Source organism: Macaca mulatta, chromosome 10, assembly GCF_049350105.2.
Source record: "Macaca mulatta isolate MMU2019108-1 chromosome 10, T2T-MMU8v2.0, whole genome shotgun sequence".
NCBI lineage: Eukaryota > Metazoa > Chordata > Mammalia > Primates > Cercopithecidae > Macaca > Macaca mulatta.
Genome location: NC_133415.1, coordinates 33,790,548 through 33,805,474, shown reverse-complemented (window position 1 = coordinate 33,805,474; position 14,927 = coordinate 33,790,548). Strand labels below are relative to the sequence as shown.

The following is a 14,927-nucleotide window of genomic DNA, read 5'->3' as shown; positions in this document are numbered from 1 at the left end:
GGGGCGCGCTGTGTTCGGAACTGTCGTAAAAGGGGCGGTCGCGCCGCGCTCGGGATGACGTGAAGCTGGGGGCGCTGTCGCTGTTGCAGGCGGCTAGCGGGCGTTCGCGCCATGGAGCGTTATGCGGGCGCCTTGGAGGAGGTGGCGGACGGTGCCCGGCAGCAGGAGCGACACTACCAGCTGCTGTCCGCGCTGCAGAGCCTTGTGAAGGAGTTGCCCAGGTATGCGGGCGGGCGGGCGGCGGCCTGCCGAGGCGGTGTCGGGTCCCTCCAGGGCTCACCGCGCCCCCCTACCCCGCAGCTCCTTCCAGCAGCGCCTGTCCTACACCACGCTCAGCGACCTGGCCCTGGCGCTTCTCGACGGCACCGTGTTCGAAATCGTGCAGGGGCTACTGGAGATCCAGCACCTCACTGAAAAGAGCCTGTACAACCAGCGCCTGCGCCTACAGAACGAGCACCGAGGTGCGCGGGGGCAGCGGGACGAGGTGCCTCCCCCTTGGGGTCGGCGCCTCCCGGCAGCTCTTGTTATCTGTGCAGATCGGCTCCTTCCCTGGGAGTGTTCGGAAAAGGTCCCCGAGATTGACAAAACCCATGGGCGCGGAGACTGAGACAGTGCCTTTTTAGTGACCAGTGGGTCCAACTAGTTTTGTTTTCAGTTGTTGCAGCCCCCACTTCTTAGCAGAAACTCCTTGCTCGGGCTTCCCTGTGCCCCAGCCCCTTCCAGGCGGGACGGCCCTAGGCCTCGGTGCCTGATTGGCCTACAGGCAGACTCTGGTGGTGGCTCTGACTGGTTGCCCTTCGTAATTGGAGGTCTGTTGACAGCTGTGCAGCGAGCGCCCTTCAGGGTCAGTTCTCAGACCTCGCAGGGCCTCATTCCAGTTGCACATCAAATTCCTAAGCACTGTCTCCTGTGGCGCCCTCGCAAACCCGAAGAGCTTCCCACTTGAGCCGCATGCTTGGTGCGCTTGGGAGTTCTTTCCTGCGAATTATATAGGCCAGGTGCCCCTGCACCATCAGATTTCAACCTTCGCTATTTTATTTTTCCCAAACTTCTTTTAAAAGTTGAAACATTTAGAAAAGCTGAAAAGATAGTCTACTGCGTGCGCTTGTGCTCGCCGCTGGAAGTTCAGTAGTGAACGTTCTGCTCTAGTGTTTGATATCCCAAAATGCGTGCATGTGACAGCATAGCGGTTCACCTAGAGTCTTCAGCGTTCCTGGAGACCAGGATTTTCAACCCAGCAATGTTGACATTTGTGGCTGGATAAGTCTATGGTGAGATGCTGTCTTGCGCATTGCAGGATGGCAGGGGTACCCTCCCTAGTCCGGAAAACCAAGAATGCCTCCAGACAACCGAGGGGTGGGGTCAACCTTGGCCTCGGATTGGGAGCAAGTTCTCTAGAACAAGAGCGGTCTCCTACACAGCTGCCGAGGGTAGCCCCCAGAGAAATTAACTGTTCCGGGTGACTCCTGACTTTCAGTGCACGGCCACATCATGCTACCTAACTTGTGGCAAATTGTTGATTTATAAGTAAGGGTCCAGTCCAAGTTCATATACTACAGTTGGCTACTTTGGTCTCTTTGCTTCTGGAACAGTCCCCAGCATTTATTGTGGCATTGACTTTGTGTAGAGTCCAGAGCAAATGCCCTGCTGTGGATCTATCAGGCTGCTTCCTCGTGCATTTAACCTGCTTCTCCACTCTCTGGGTTTCCTGTACACTGGACTGCTGGTAGAAGCCTGATTAGAAGCAGGTTTAATGTGGCAAAAATTCCTCCTAGCGGAGCAAGGCGCCCTTCCCCAGAAGGCAGGCGCTGTCCATCTGCTCCAGGATTCGTGTTTCTATCAAGAATGGATGTCGGATTTTGGTAGACCCGTTTGGCAGCTCTTGAGATGATTACGTGGTGAATCATTTTCTATGACTACAGTGAATTACAGTTACTTGAATTCCATCCTACTTGGTCGTGCTGTAGTATCCTCTTTATGTACGCTGGATTTGATTTGCTAAAATCTTGTTAAGAATTTTTTTGTCTATGTTCATGACAAAATGTGGTCTATAGTTTTCATGTAATATCTGGTTTGGGTATCAGGGTTTTTGCCAGCCTTATAGGATGAGTTTGGAAGTGTTCTCTCCTCTTCAGTTTTCCAGAAGAGTTTGTGTGTAATTGGCATTACTTCTTCCCCTAAATGTTTCGGCGTTTGTCTTTTTAAAATTTTTTATTGAGCTGTAAGAGGCATACAGTTTAATCCCAAGGGCATGGCTCATTATTCCTTATTGCTCAGACTGTGCCATGTGTGGCCAGTGGGGGCACTCCAGGCTCCTTTAGATGCTTCCCCGTCATTCTGTGAGTACTTCCTTGCTTTCTGGTTCAGGTACATGTTCATGCTCATCTTTTCTTGTTTTCTCCCTGTCTCAGTCCTGGAATCCGCCATTTTTCCATAGAGCTGTGGTTCCTTCTAGCAGGATGGGGAGTTTCAGTAACTGCCTGGGCCCAGTGCTGTTTGTGCTTCAGGTTTGGGCCAGGCCCTGGTTCCACCAGCAGCAGGCATGCCTGCGTTGACTTTCTCCTTCTCCTTTCTGATTTGGCAGGGGTGACTGGCTGCTCCTGCCTCCTTTGTGTTCCCTGGGCATGTCTAAGGCCAGGCCCTTTCTACACAGGCAGCCGGCGTGGCTCTCTTCTTCCCTTTTGGTTGCCTACCTAGTGGAATCTGGTAGTGGGCCTGGCACTTGTAGCAATGTTTGATCAGTAGAGTGAAGGAGATGACATTTCCCTGCTTCCCTGTGTTATGGAGATGTCTCGAGGGAGCTCTTGGTTTGAAACATATTTCATGTGATAAATGCCATCACTGAGGTGTGTACAGAATGCCAAGAAACAGGAGATCGGGGAAGGCTGTAGGCACAGTGGAAGCCAGGCTACCCGCAGGGGAGCCTCAGGGACCCTGAAGTTCCCTGGAAACTTGCCACCAGAGAAGAGCTGCAACATCAGGGCTCTTCCCAGGAACAGAGTGTTGGGTTTCACGTTTCTTGTGGCCAGGGACCCCTCCTTCCTGGGGAGCTGTAGCCATTTGGCACTTACTGGTCACTGGCGCCAGCTGCGGGGTGCTGCATGTTCCATTTTTGCCATGATGGTTTATGTCCCATGATTGCTTCCTCTGTACATTCTCTTCAGACTAGAGTTTGCACACATCTGTGTTTGTGCACAGTTCAGCAGGGACCGTGGAGCTTTGATTGGTGGCCGAGGGTGAGCCCCTCAAAGCCACACAGACTCCCTGACCCAGAGCCGCACAGGCTTATGGCACCCCAGGTTCATCCCAAATTTGGGCCTGCCAGGTCAGCTCACCCTTCTCGGTCTGACGCTGTGCAGGGGCTGGGAGCTGCAGATGGGGGAGGCGGCTGCCCACCCTGAAGGGTGGAGGGGCCGAGCACACCCCTGGTAGGTATCCCGGCCCGCGGGATAGTCAGAGCAGGCCCTGGAGGAGGGGGTGGGAATTTGGGGAACAAGAGACACGAGAAATGGAGACAAGACAGTGCTCTGATCAAGTCTCGTTTAATGGCGGTAATGCACTGCCTTATATACACTTGGAAGGGAAGGGGTTGGGCTAAGGCGGAAATGATCTCATTGCCGAGGGCGTGGCCAGGTTAGTTTCGGTTTCTCCGGTCAGACGTCATGTTGCGCTTGCGCTATTAAGTAACAATTTTCCCGGGCGCGGGAAAAGTGAGTGAAGAAGCAGCAGGAAGAGCGCCATCTTTAATGAGGTATTAGTACAGGGGAAAAAAGGCAAAGATAGGGAGAAGGTGTGGGGTGGAAATGAATATAGCTCAGGCGTTTAATCCTCAATTATTATTCCCTATGGCCGGGGCGTGCAGCTCCGGACAGGTCCCCCTTTTTATATTTTTATGATAAGAAAACCCCTCGGGAACTGCGCCTGTCTTAGGTTGGGTCAACTCACCCCCACCTTCTAGGCCCGTCATGGGATAAGGCAGCAGCAAGGGCGGCCCTCCTGTCTTAGGCTCCGATGGAGATAGTGTCCTCTTACCCGTCATTGACTGTCCAGTTCAGCACACAGGGGAGGTGGTCTTATTAAGGTAAATAAGACTCACCATTTTCAGTCATCTCAAGGCGATGATAATGAACCTGTATAGGTTTGGCCTGGAAGGCCTCAATTTGTTGTCTGACAAATGCCATAAGCTTATTAAGGATTATAGGCCCGAGAGTGAGGAAGAGTAAAAGAGTGAGTAAAGGACCAAGGAATGGCAGGAGATAGGGGAGAAGTCCATCAAGTCCAGTCCATAGTGGATTGGCGGCCAGGCCTTTTCTGCGCTTTTCTAGTTCTTCTTGCAAAGTTTTTATCTTATCTCTGACGATTCCGGATTTGTTGGCGTAAAAACAGCACTTTCCTGTAAAGCCAAACATATCCCTCCCTGTTCTGCCGTTAACAAATCTAGACCTCTTCTATTTTGGAGAACTACTTCAGCTAACGAGTCTACTTGGTCTTGTAAATCTTGTATAGTACTGGATAAGGTCTGTACATCTGAGATTAATTGATTGGATAATTTAGTATATTGGGTTAGTGAGACTCCTAGGCCTGTGGCTCCTGTAGTAAAAGCAGTGGTGATTCCTAGTCCAGCCAACAAGGGAATAAATTGTATGGCTCGTTTCGGTCTATAAATAAAATGTTCAATAGCGGGGATGGGGATAGGTTCATCTCCAGGGATGATATCAATGTCGGGGAGAAGAGTGGCCAGAACACAAAGCCCTGTCCAATTTGTAGGTAGATACGTATATGCCATGTTGTTTCCACAAACGAAAACCGAGCCATTTATAGCACACAAAGGGTTGGTGGCATTGATTATGGAAGTACAGTTGCCAAACACAACATAGCCTAAATCAATTTCTTTACTGTTATTATATGATGGTGAAAAGAGGCAAGGGGAATTAGAAAACGTCATCGGTTGAACTAAGGGGGGGTGGGTAATAGGACAGGAATTATTTACTAAGGATTCATTTGAGTAATTGACATAGGGCAATGAAAGGTTAGGTATGGCTAGAGGAATAGGGGGGCCCATTTTAAGACAAAGCCAACAATCGTGGGCCAGGCTTGTATTGGACATTTGAAGTAAATTGTAAGTAGCATTGAGGATATCAAAGGTTTTGGCATCGAGCCTAAAATTATCTCTAAGCTCAGGCAGGGCTAAAGGGTGATATTGAAGTTCAGGATAAGAAGCTTTATGAATTTCTTCTAATTTTTTCTGGACGGTTTTAATTCTTGTAATATCTAATGGGCCTCCTCCATCAGAAATGTGAATGGGGGCGGTAGTGCTCCAACAAACAGGCTTTCCTTTTTGGCCGTTACAAGGAGATTGTACAAGTTTATTAGTGGATCCTAATACTTGTACGTCATTAATGCCTCCAGTTTGTGTTTTTAGTAATGTGGCCGTATAATATGTTCTATTGCCTGATTTGCATTGTTGATAGGATGTATAACAGGAACTATGTACAGAAGATTGGAAAGAGCTACAAGGGCATTCTAGGAGCGGCCCGTTAGGTGAGGTATCTCTTGGGGTAGACTTACATTTCCATAACTGGTTTGGCATTAGGTAAGCTGTCTTGCCCGTGCAGGTCACCTGGGTGATTCTATCTGACGGAGGTTCAGATATTTGTCCCCCTCTGCAGTCACAAGGCTGGCCGTATTGTTTTCGTAATAATTCTCTTGCCTTACGAGGGTCACCAAAACCTGCATAGACTGTCACTATGTTATATAGAGCGATTATTCTCCAAAGGAATTTCATGTTAGGCTTCATTTTCTGAAAAACAAGAAGGAAAGAACTTCTCAGGGAGATTTATCTTCCCTGGACTGACAATGGTTATGATTTATTTGTCTTACCAATCTTTCAGGCAGCCATCTGGCTGCATCATTTTTTTGTGAGAAGATGCATACTGAGCCTCTTCCCCAAATTAAAACTGGATCGGGGCCATGCCATGAACTATCAAGTGGATCTTTCCATTTTACCATTGCAAACTGTTTTTGAGATTCAGGATGCCAGAAGCGGTCGGCAGCCGATTTTCCATGACTGTCCAAATTTTAAAAATTAAGGATAAACAGGGCATGATTGAGTATGTTTCTGGGGGTACCCTCACGGGGTACCAGCTCCCCCCTTTTAATTTTGTGATAATAGTTTTTAATGACAGATGAGCTCTTTCTACTATACCTTGTCCTTGGGGATTATAGGGAATGCCTGTGGTATGTTTAATTTGTAGGGTATTACAAAATTGTAAGAAGGTTTTGGCTATATAACCGGGGCCATTATCTGTTTTGATTTGTTTGGGTATTCCTAAAATAGAAAAGCAGTGTAATAAATGAGCTATGACATGTTTGGTGGCCTCTCCTGTTTGGAGAGTTGCACAGATGAATCCACTATAGGTGTCTATGCATACATGGATATATTTTAGTTGACCGAGTTCTGAGTGGTGAGTAACGTCCATTTGCCAAATTTCGTTGGGGATGAGTCCTCGGGGGTTAACTCCTAGATGGGGAACAGGTAAATATGTTATGCAGTTGGCACATTGTTTAACTATTTGTTGAGCTTGTTCTCTGGTAAGTTTAAACATAAGTCTTAAGGTTTGGGCGTTTAAATGATGTAAGGCATGTGCTTTTTGCGCTTGTTGCAAATTGTCTGTAGTGACTGTGGCTATGGTTTTTGTTGCCGTGTCAGCTGTTGCGTTACCTTGTGTTAGAGGTCCCGGTAATCCTGAATGTGCTCTAATATGCCCAAGAAAAAAGGGAGTAGTCCTTTTTCGGATAAGTTGTTGACATTGCAAAAATAGGTTAGCTGTGTCTGAAATATGTTTAATTTGAGACACGGTCTCTAAGAGGGGTATTGAATGAGCCAGGTAGGCGCTGTCTGTATAAATGTTAAGTGGCTGACAAGGAAAAGCTGATAGTGCTGCAATTATAGCTTGCAATTCGACCAGCTGAGCTGATGTATAAGTGGTCTGGAATTTGACGACTACATTATTGTAAGTGTAAGCAGCAAGTCCTGTGGAGGATCCATCAGTGAAAATTAGTAATGCGTCATTGAGAGGTTCTTTACTGGTAATATGGGGAAATACAAACGCATGAAGTTTGCAAAATTGAATAAGTTTGTTAGGTGGGTAATGGTTGTCAATCGCGCCAGTATAAGAAGCGCAAGCAATTGGCCAGGCTTCCGTATTTTGTAACAGCCAATGGATGCGTGATTGAGTGTAGGGCTGTATAATGGTAGAGGGTTCTATTCCAAAGTATTTTCTACTGTTCTCTCTTCCCAAGATAATTAGATCAGCTATGGCATCATAATAAGGCAACAAAACCTTTTTAGGGGAGGAGGGCAGGTGTACCCACATAATGGGATTGTTCTGCCAAAATAGGCCAGTAGGGGTTATTGTTGTGTTAAAAATAAGGAATATTAATGGCTGAGAATACTCAATACCGGTAACAAATTGTGTTGCAATGGCATGTTCTACCTGTTGGAGTGTTATTAATGCTTCTTTAGTAATGGACCTGGGGGATTTTGGATTAGAGTCTCCTTTTAATATATCGAAAAGAGGTTTTAACTCTCCTGTGGTGAGCTTTAAGTACGGTCGAAGCCAATTTATGTCTCCCAGTAATTTTTGGAAATCATTTAAAGTTTTTAAATGATCACGATGTATAACGGCCTTTTGATTAATGATTTTGGGTCCATTAATCTGGAAACCAAGATAAGTGTATGGATCTTGTAATTGTACTTTTTCTGGGGCTATTTGTAGTCCGGCTGCTGTTAACTCTTGTTTGAGTTGGGCGAAGCACTGTAAGACTTGTTCGCCAATTTCTTCTGCTATTAAAATATCATCCATATAATGTATAATATACATTTGTGCCCATGTTTTTCTGACTGGCTCTATAGCGGCAGCTACATATTTTTGACACAAGGTAGGACTATTGGCCATACCTTGAGGTAAGACTTTCCATTGATAGCGCTTCATTGGTTGTTTAAAATTTGTAGATGGAAGACTAAAGGCAAATCTTTTTTGGTCAGCAGGGTGAAGGGGAATTGTAAAAAAGCAATCTTTAAGGTCAATAACGATTTTAAAATATTTTTGAGGAATCGCAACCGGTGAAGGCAATCCTGGTTGTAAGGCACCCATAAGGATCATAGTGATATTTACTGCTCTTAAATCTTGTAAGAGTCTCCATTTACCAGACTTCTTTTTAATAACAAAAATAGGTGTATTCCAAGGGGAATTACTTTCCTCAATATGTCCTGCTGTTAGTTGTTCCTGCACTAACTGTTGGGCAGCACTTAGTTTATCATTGAGTAAAGGCCACTGATCAACCCAAACGGGCTCATCTGACTTCCAAGTAATGGGGTCAGCGCACCTTTGGGGTGCAGGTATGTCAGTGGCCTGAGCTAAAAATTTCCAAACCCCTTTTTATCAAATTGTCCTGAAACCAGTATAGGCTGTGGGATACCGTTCTCTCCTTTTCCAAGACCTTTACCAGGGGTGTATCCTTGAGTCAACATTTGTGCAGTAACTATATCATTTGGACTACACATTATAATTTTCATTTGAGAGAGCAGATCTCGCCCCCAAAGGTTAACAGGTAGGTAAGGGATGACAAATGGCTTAATGAGGCCTGAATTGTTTTCTTTATCTGTCCATGTTAGGTATTTAGAACTTTGTTTAGGATTACTGCTTTGTCCAATTCCTCTCAAGTGAGTTAAAGTTTCTGTGGTAGACCAATGAGAGGGCCAATCTTCCTGTTTAATGATAGTTACATCAGCCCCAGTGTCTATTAGTCCAGTGAATGCCTTCCCGTCTAACCATAAGGTTAGAGAGGGTTTTTGATTTGTAATTGGTTGCACCCAATATATATCTGATGATCCGAAACCTTTTATATTTCTATTAGAGTATTGGATATTATTATCTGTTTTAACCAAAGGTAGCAGGAGTAACTGAGCTATTCTAACTCCTTGAGGGACAGTAATAATACTATCAATAGCTCTGGCCATAATTTTAATTTCTCCTTCATAATCTTTATCGATAACTCCAGGGAGGACTTGTAAGCCTCTCATGGTGACACTACTTCTTCCTAAAAGTAGCCCAAAAGTGTTAGGTGGTAAGGGTCCATATATTCCGGTATTTAAGGTTTGCGGTCCCATTTCAGGTGTTAGTATTGTGTGGGAGGTGGAACTGAGGTCCAATCCTGCACTTCCTGGGGTTGCTCTACTAAGTTTTGAAATGGATTGCTGTTGCTGGCTGGAACAAAGCTGACTGCCCCATATGCTTGTTTCGGGGCCTGAGGCTGGCCTCTCATCCCGTTTCCCTGCCTGGGGGGTAAAGGATTTCCTTGACTGTCAGTTTTAGATTTACATTCGTTTGCCCAGTGCCTTCCTCTTTTACACCTTGGGCAAAGGCCTGAGATTTTTGCTTCTGGACTCTTATTTTGGTTTTCACAGCAATCTTTTGCAAAGTGTCCCCTTTTACCGCATCTAAAACATCCCCCTTTATCTTTACCTTTGTTAATGAGGAAATCTCTTACTGTTTGGCCGCTAAAAGCGGCGGCCATTGCTAGGCCTTGTTGATATGAGGGCCCAATATCTGAACAAAGGCGAATGTATCCTGTTAAATCTGTTTTCTTTCGATAAGGTCTGATTGCCGCTTGGCAGGCGGGGTTAGCATTTTCATAAGCTAACTGTTTAACATAATCTACACCCGTTTCTGCATTTCCAAAGATTCTACCTGCCGTGGTCATAAGTCTATGCACAAAGTCTGAAAATGGCTCATCGGGTCCTTGTTTAACCGCTGTGAGCGAGGCCCCTGGATCTCCTTTAACGGGAAGTTTTCTCCAGGCTTTTGTAGCAGCAGCCTGGATTTGTGAGAACAGTCCAGGGTCATATTGCATTTGGGCCTGAGTGTCTGCATAATTACCTGAACCAGTTAACATATCAAAATCCCAACCGTTTCCTGCCTGTTGATTTCTTTTAGCTGTATCTCTACAATTTTCAAAGAACTCTAACTTCCAAATTAAGTGGTCTCCCCCAGAAAGAACTGCCCTGACTAAGGTATTCCAGTCTGTAGGAGTGAGCCAATTCTCAGCTACAGATTCCACTATAGCAAGAGTATATGGAGCAGTAGCCCCATACTGAGAGGCAGCAGTCTTTAACTCTTTTATAATAGTAAAATCAAATCCAGTATGATGCCTCCAAGCCTGTCCCTGTTCATCTATGGTTTCAGTGACCGGAAAAACGTCTTTGGGGGAGGAGTCTTCTCTATGTCGGCTAGCAACTAACCCCCCTCTTGGAACATGTTGTCCAGGCCGCTGAAGTGGGCGCAAGGAACCCTCCATAGCGTCTGAGTTAGGTATTTTTTCATTTCCTGTTTTTAGCTTTTGGAGCCTAATTATCAATGATTGATGTAACTCTTCAAGTTTAATCTGTTCTTCTAGTTGAGCAATTTTTTGCTTTAATTCTTCTTTGGGATCTATTGCTGCCATAACAATGGGCGCAGAAGCCTCATTATGTGTCTTATTATATGGGGGTGGGTATGAAGAACAGGGAGGCAAATCAGGGTTATGATATTTAGCCGCCTCTTCCTCTAAATCATCCCAATTTATATCCGATTGATTAGGCTTATTAATTTCCTCCTCCTTTTGAAGCATCTGTAAAATTGGGTATTTTTTTGGTTTGTTTTCGTGTGGTATTTCTTTATCTGTTACAGAAGGAGACTTGATTTCCTCATGATCACTTTCTTTTTTTTTTTTTTTTTTTTTTTTTTTTTTTTTTTTGAGACGGAGTCTCGCTCTGTCGCCCAGGCTGGAGTGCAGTGGCGCGATCTCGGCTCACTGCAAGCTCCGCCTCCCGGGTTCACGCCATTCTCCTGCCTCAGCCTCCCGAGTAGCTGGGACTACAGGCGCCCACAACCGTGCCCGGCTAATTTTTTGTATTTTTAGTAGAGACGGGGTTTCACTGTGGTCTCGATCTCCTGACCTTGTGATCCGCCCGCCTCGGCCTCCCAAAGTGCTGGGATTACAGGCGTGAGCCACCGCGCCCGGCCTCATGATCACTTTCGAGGGAAATGAGATCTTCCTCCGTATCTTGCGGAGGCTTTGTGAGGTTAGAGCGGGAGCTAACCTTTAAAATATGCTCTGTCTGAGCGACCGCAGCCATGACTTGCGGATCGGCCTCCTTCTTATCTATTAAATCTCTAATGAGGTTCCAATAAGAGAAGGCGGTTACAGGAATTTTTTCTGGCCCAAAAGTATTATAATAGTCCTGAAAACAATCCCCTACTCTACGCCATCTTTTAATATCAATAGTTCCTTCCTGTGGGAACCAAGGGCAAGTATCTTTTACAAAATCAAAAAATTTAAACAAATCATTACCTTTAACCTTTACTCCTCGTATCTTTAAAGCCTCTTTTAATTGTCCTACATATATTTGATGTTGGCTTAATTCTTGTCCCATTTCGGACGCGTCACTTACCTTCGATCCTGACGTGGCAGGTTCCCGTCGTGATCGGAAGAGTTTGACTCCTTTTGTCTTCGTTAGCGGTCGACCGTCCTTTGGCGTCCTCTTCCTCACGGAGTCCCTCGTTTCCAGGTCCCTGTTCGGGCGCCACGTATCCCGGCCCGCGGGATAGTGAGTGCAGGCCCTGGAGGAGGGGGTGGGAATTTGGGGAACAAGAGACACGAGAAATGGAGACAAGACAGTGCTCTGATCAAGTCTCGTTTAATGGCGGTAATGCACTGCCTTATATACACTTGGAAGGGAAGGGGTTGGGCTAAGGCGGAAATGATCTCATTGCCGAGGGCGTGGCCAGGTTAGTTTCGGTTTCTCCGGTCGGATGTCATGTTGCGCTTGCGCTATTAAGTAACAATTTTCCCAGGCGCGGGAAAAGTGAGTGAAGAAGAAGCAGGAAGAGCGCCATCTTTAATGAGGTATTAGTACAGGGGAAAAAAGGCAAAGATAGGGAGAAGGTGTGGGGTGGAAATGAATATAGCTCAGGCGTTTAATCCTCAATTATTATTCGCTATGGCTGGGGCGTGCAGCTCCGGACAGGTAGGCAGAGGCCCTACACTCAGGCTCAGCGACCCCGCTCCTCCTGCTCCTTTCCTGTGCTTTTGTCTGAGGTGGTCTCCGACACTTGAGTAGATGTCCAGTGGCCTGTGGCCATGGGGGCCCTGAAGCCCTCAGACTGCAGCCTCCCTCCCACCCGCCTCCTCCAGCTGCCCTGGGTCTGCGGCTGCAGCTTTGGCCCCACCTGGCCAGTCTTCCCCACCCCACCCTCTTTCAGTCCACCCGTACCTTCTGGAGTCCCCTGGAGAGTTGCCATTGGAGGGCCCAGCCCTGGGTGACAGTGGGGTGGGAGGATGGAGGAGGCCGGCGTCCCCAGTGCAGATACCCCTTTGGCCTGGCTGCTCCGCTGGGCTGGCAAGGCAGGTGCCCATGGGTGAGGGCTGCTGCCAAGTCCCACCACCTGCTGACCGGCTCTCATCCCTCCCAGTGCTCAGGCAGGCGCTGCGGCAGAAGCACCAGGAAGCCCAGCAGGCCTGCCGGCCCCACAACCTGCCTGTGCTTCAGGCGGCTCAGCAGCAAGAACTACAGGTATGGGGGGCACAGGCAGGGTGGCCAGCCCAGGTCTCTTGTGGGCACCACCTGGCTCTGCTGACTGGGCTGTACTGAAGGGGTGTGGGGGCCTCAGGCGTGGGTGGCTACCCTGGGCCTGAGTGGGCCACTGGAGGCCTAGTGAGTCCCACCAGGTGGCTCCTCCCTGAGGGTGCCAGGTGTGCTGGGGCTGGGTGGAGGGTGAGGGCCCACCGTTGCTCCCCTGGATAGCAGCTCCTCGTAGGTTGGGGCCTCCGCAGAGCAGGTGGCCTTGAGGGGGTACAAGGGCAATGGTGGGGTGATGGGGCCAGCCAGGAAGGGGCCCATCCTTCTCCCAGGGAGCACAGGGACAACCAGAGACTGGCATGTAACCAACAAGCCATGGGGCAGGGTGTGCCTGTGGAGATGTGTGTGTGGTCCCAAGGCAGCCCCAAGTTAGGGCATTTGTGGAAGCCCCTTAGGGCCCCCTTCAGGAGTTCGCATGGCCGAGGAGAGGCCTGGGTGTGCTGAGGATGCATCGGTGGTGTCAGAGCTGGTGCTGCTGGGGATGGCAGCAGGAGCATGTGTTTGAGCTGCCCTCCCCCTCCCGCCCCACCCCCCATGGCAGGCGGTGGAACACCGGATCCGTGAGGAGCAGCGGGCGATGGACCGGAAGATCGTCCTGGAGCTGGACCGGAAGGTGGCTGACCAGCAGAGCACACTGGAGAAGGCGGGGGTGGCTGGCTTCTATGTGACCACCAACCCACAGGTCAGTGCCTGGGCCTGCTCCGCCCTAGCCCGAGTGCCCCTGGGCCCCAAAGACCCCATTCCATCTGGGGTTTCACCGCTGGTCCCTGGGGAGCCAGGCTCAGGGTATAGGGGGTGAAGTGGAAGGATTGAGACTCTGGAAAGGATTTCTCTGCCATTCCCAGCACGGAGGCCAGGCCCATTCCCTACAGGAGGGTGAGCCAGCCAGCCACGGGGCACTGCCCACCCTCCCCAGGCCTGCTGTGCCCCACAGGGCCCTCTTCTGCTCCCCTCCCACATGCCATTCCGAGTGGCCCTGCTGGGGGCAGAGGCTCAGATTCTACCCTGTCCTGGCAGGCCATGACCAGGCTTCACAGGATGGCCGCCCTGTGGGCTCACTGCCTGGCACCCTTGGGCCGGGGTGAAAGGGGCCCGGGGGTCACTCTGGCCTTCACGGTGCCCCTCTGTATCCCAGGAGCTGATGCTGCAGATGAACCTGCTGGAACTCATCCGGAAGCTGCAGCAGAGGGGCTGCCGGGCAGGGAAGGCAGCCCTGGGACTGGGAGGTCCTTGGCAGCCACCTGCTGCCCAGTGTGACCAGAAAGGCAGCCCTGTCCCACCATAGCCACAGGCAGCAGAAGTCTGGGCAGAGTTCATCTTCTGACCTTTGGCCACTGCCTTCCCAGCTGCCCACAGGGGTCCCCTGCTGAGGAGAGGCCGGGTGAACCCGGCTGCCTGTCCCCCTGCGTCTGGGACTTGCTGCCAAACGCTAGGTTGGTCTCATAAAAGGAAGGCCGGCCCAGCCTGCCGCTGTCTGCTTCAGGGCCCGGCAGAGAGTGAGGCCGGGGGTTCTCACACCTTCTCACTCCACGGGGCACATCCCAGCCTGCACCGCGGGCCACCCGAGTGCTTGTTCTGGTCTCAGCCGCTCCCTTGGCAGCTGCAGCCCCCATGCAGAAGAGGCTCCGAGACCCAAGCTCTGTGTGACCCAGAGAAATAAAGATGCCTCAGTGTGGCCCGCGTGTGGCTTGTGTGACAGCTGCAGGTTCTGCCATAACCAGGGCCCCAGTAGGGCCCCCGCCTCTGCTGCAGCAGAGGCCTCTGCCTGGGGGCCCCTTCCTGGGCTGTGTGCCCAGCCCGCCACCCCTCCCCCTGTACGGAGACTGGGACCCTCCAGCCTTTCCTGCCCCAGCCCTGCTCCCAGGATGCTGTCACTGCCATCTGCACGGGGCCCCCATCCAAGCCCCAGGGCATGAGGACCACATCCAGCCTGCTTTGTGGGGCTGGGGGCTGGAGAGTGTGGGAGAAGACCCGGGGTGCAGGTGTGCGCCTGCCGCAGCCTGGTCAGTGTCCTGTGGGAACCACTAGGAGGCGCCTGATGCAGGTCACTGGGGTAGAGGACTCCGGGTGGCAGGAGCCCCAGGGGAAGGCGTGCCAGGCCCACGTAGAGAGCTTGGCCTCTGCATCTGCATGAGTCCCCTCCATGCTCGCCTGGGCCCATGGGCCCTGCTGGGTCCTTGTGGAGTCAGGGTTGGGGGTGTCCAGGTCTGCGCAGGGCCTGGCCTCCAGGAACAGATGATGCTGG

At 49.8% G+C, this 14,927-nt stretch overlaps 2 protein-coding genes and 1 long non-coding RNA gene across 5 annotated transcripts; 2 read left to right on the top strand and 1 right to left on the bottom strand.

Annotated features, from left to right (window-relative positions):
* The first annotated feature begins 82 nt into the window (after window positions 1-82).
* Window positions 83-14,357, top strand: DGCR6 (DiGeorge syndrome critical region gene 6). 2 transcript variants are annotated; one of them, XM_077950981.1, is made up of 5 exons: window positions 83-204; window positions 301-461; window positions 12,516-12,616; window positions 13,224-13,364; window positions 13,818-14,357. In XM_077950981.1, the coding sequence occupies exons 1-5, from the start codon at window positions 122-124 to the stop codon at window positions 13,965-13,967; spliced, it is 636 nt and encodes a 211-aa protein (XP_077807107.1). In that variant the 5' UTR covers window positions 83-121; the 3' UTR covers window positions 13,968-14,357. The 2 variants fall into 2 exon arrangements, with proteins under 2 accessions (XP_077807107.1, XP_015005125.3); XM_015149639.3 differs by having other exon boundaries at window positions 83-221.
* LOC144331977 (uncharacterized) lies at window positions 3,315-12,223 on the top strand. The gene is made up of 2 exons (XR_013399635.1): window positions 3,315-3,432; window positions 12,075-12,223. It is a non-coding gene; the product is annotated as an uncharacterized LOC144331977 (long non-coding RNA).
* Window positions 3,527-14,905, bottom strand: LOC144331958 (syncytin-1-like). Of its 2 annotated transcripts, none has more exons than XM_077950858.1 (4): window positions 13,726-14,905; window positions 12,317-13,514; window positions 11,495-11,663; window positions 3,527-5,800 (listed from the first exon to the last, which is right to left on the bottom strand). In XM_077950858.1, exons 2-4 carry the CDS (start codon window positions 12,457-12,459, stop codon window positions 4,343-4,345), a joined length of 1,770 nt encoding a protein of 589 aa, XP_077806984.1. In that variant the 5' UTR covers window positions 12,460-13,514; window positions 13,726-14,905; the 3' UTR covers window positions 3,527-4,342. The 2 variants fall into 2 exon arrangements, with proteins under 2 accessions (XP_077806984.1, XP_077806985.1); XM_077950859.1 differs by having other exon boundaries at window positions 3,527-4,393; window positions 5,569-5,800; window positions 12,317-13,854.
* Window positions 14,906-14,927: the final 22 nt, after the last annotated feature.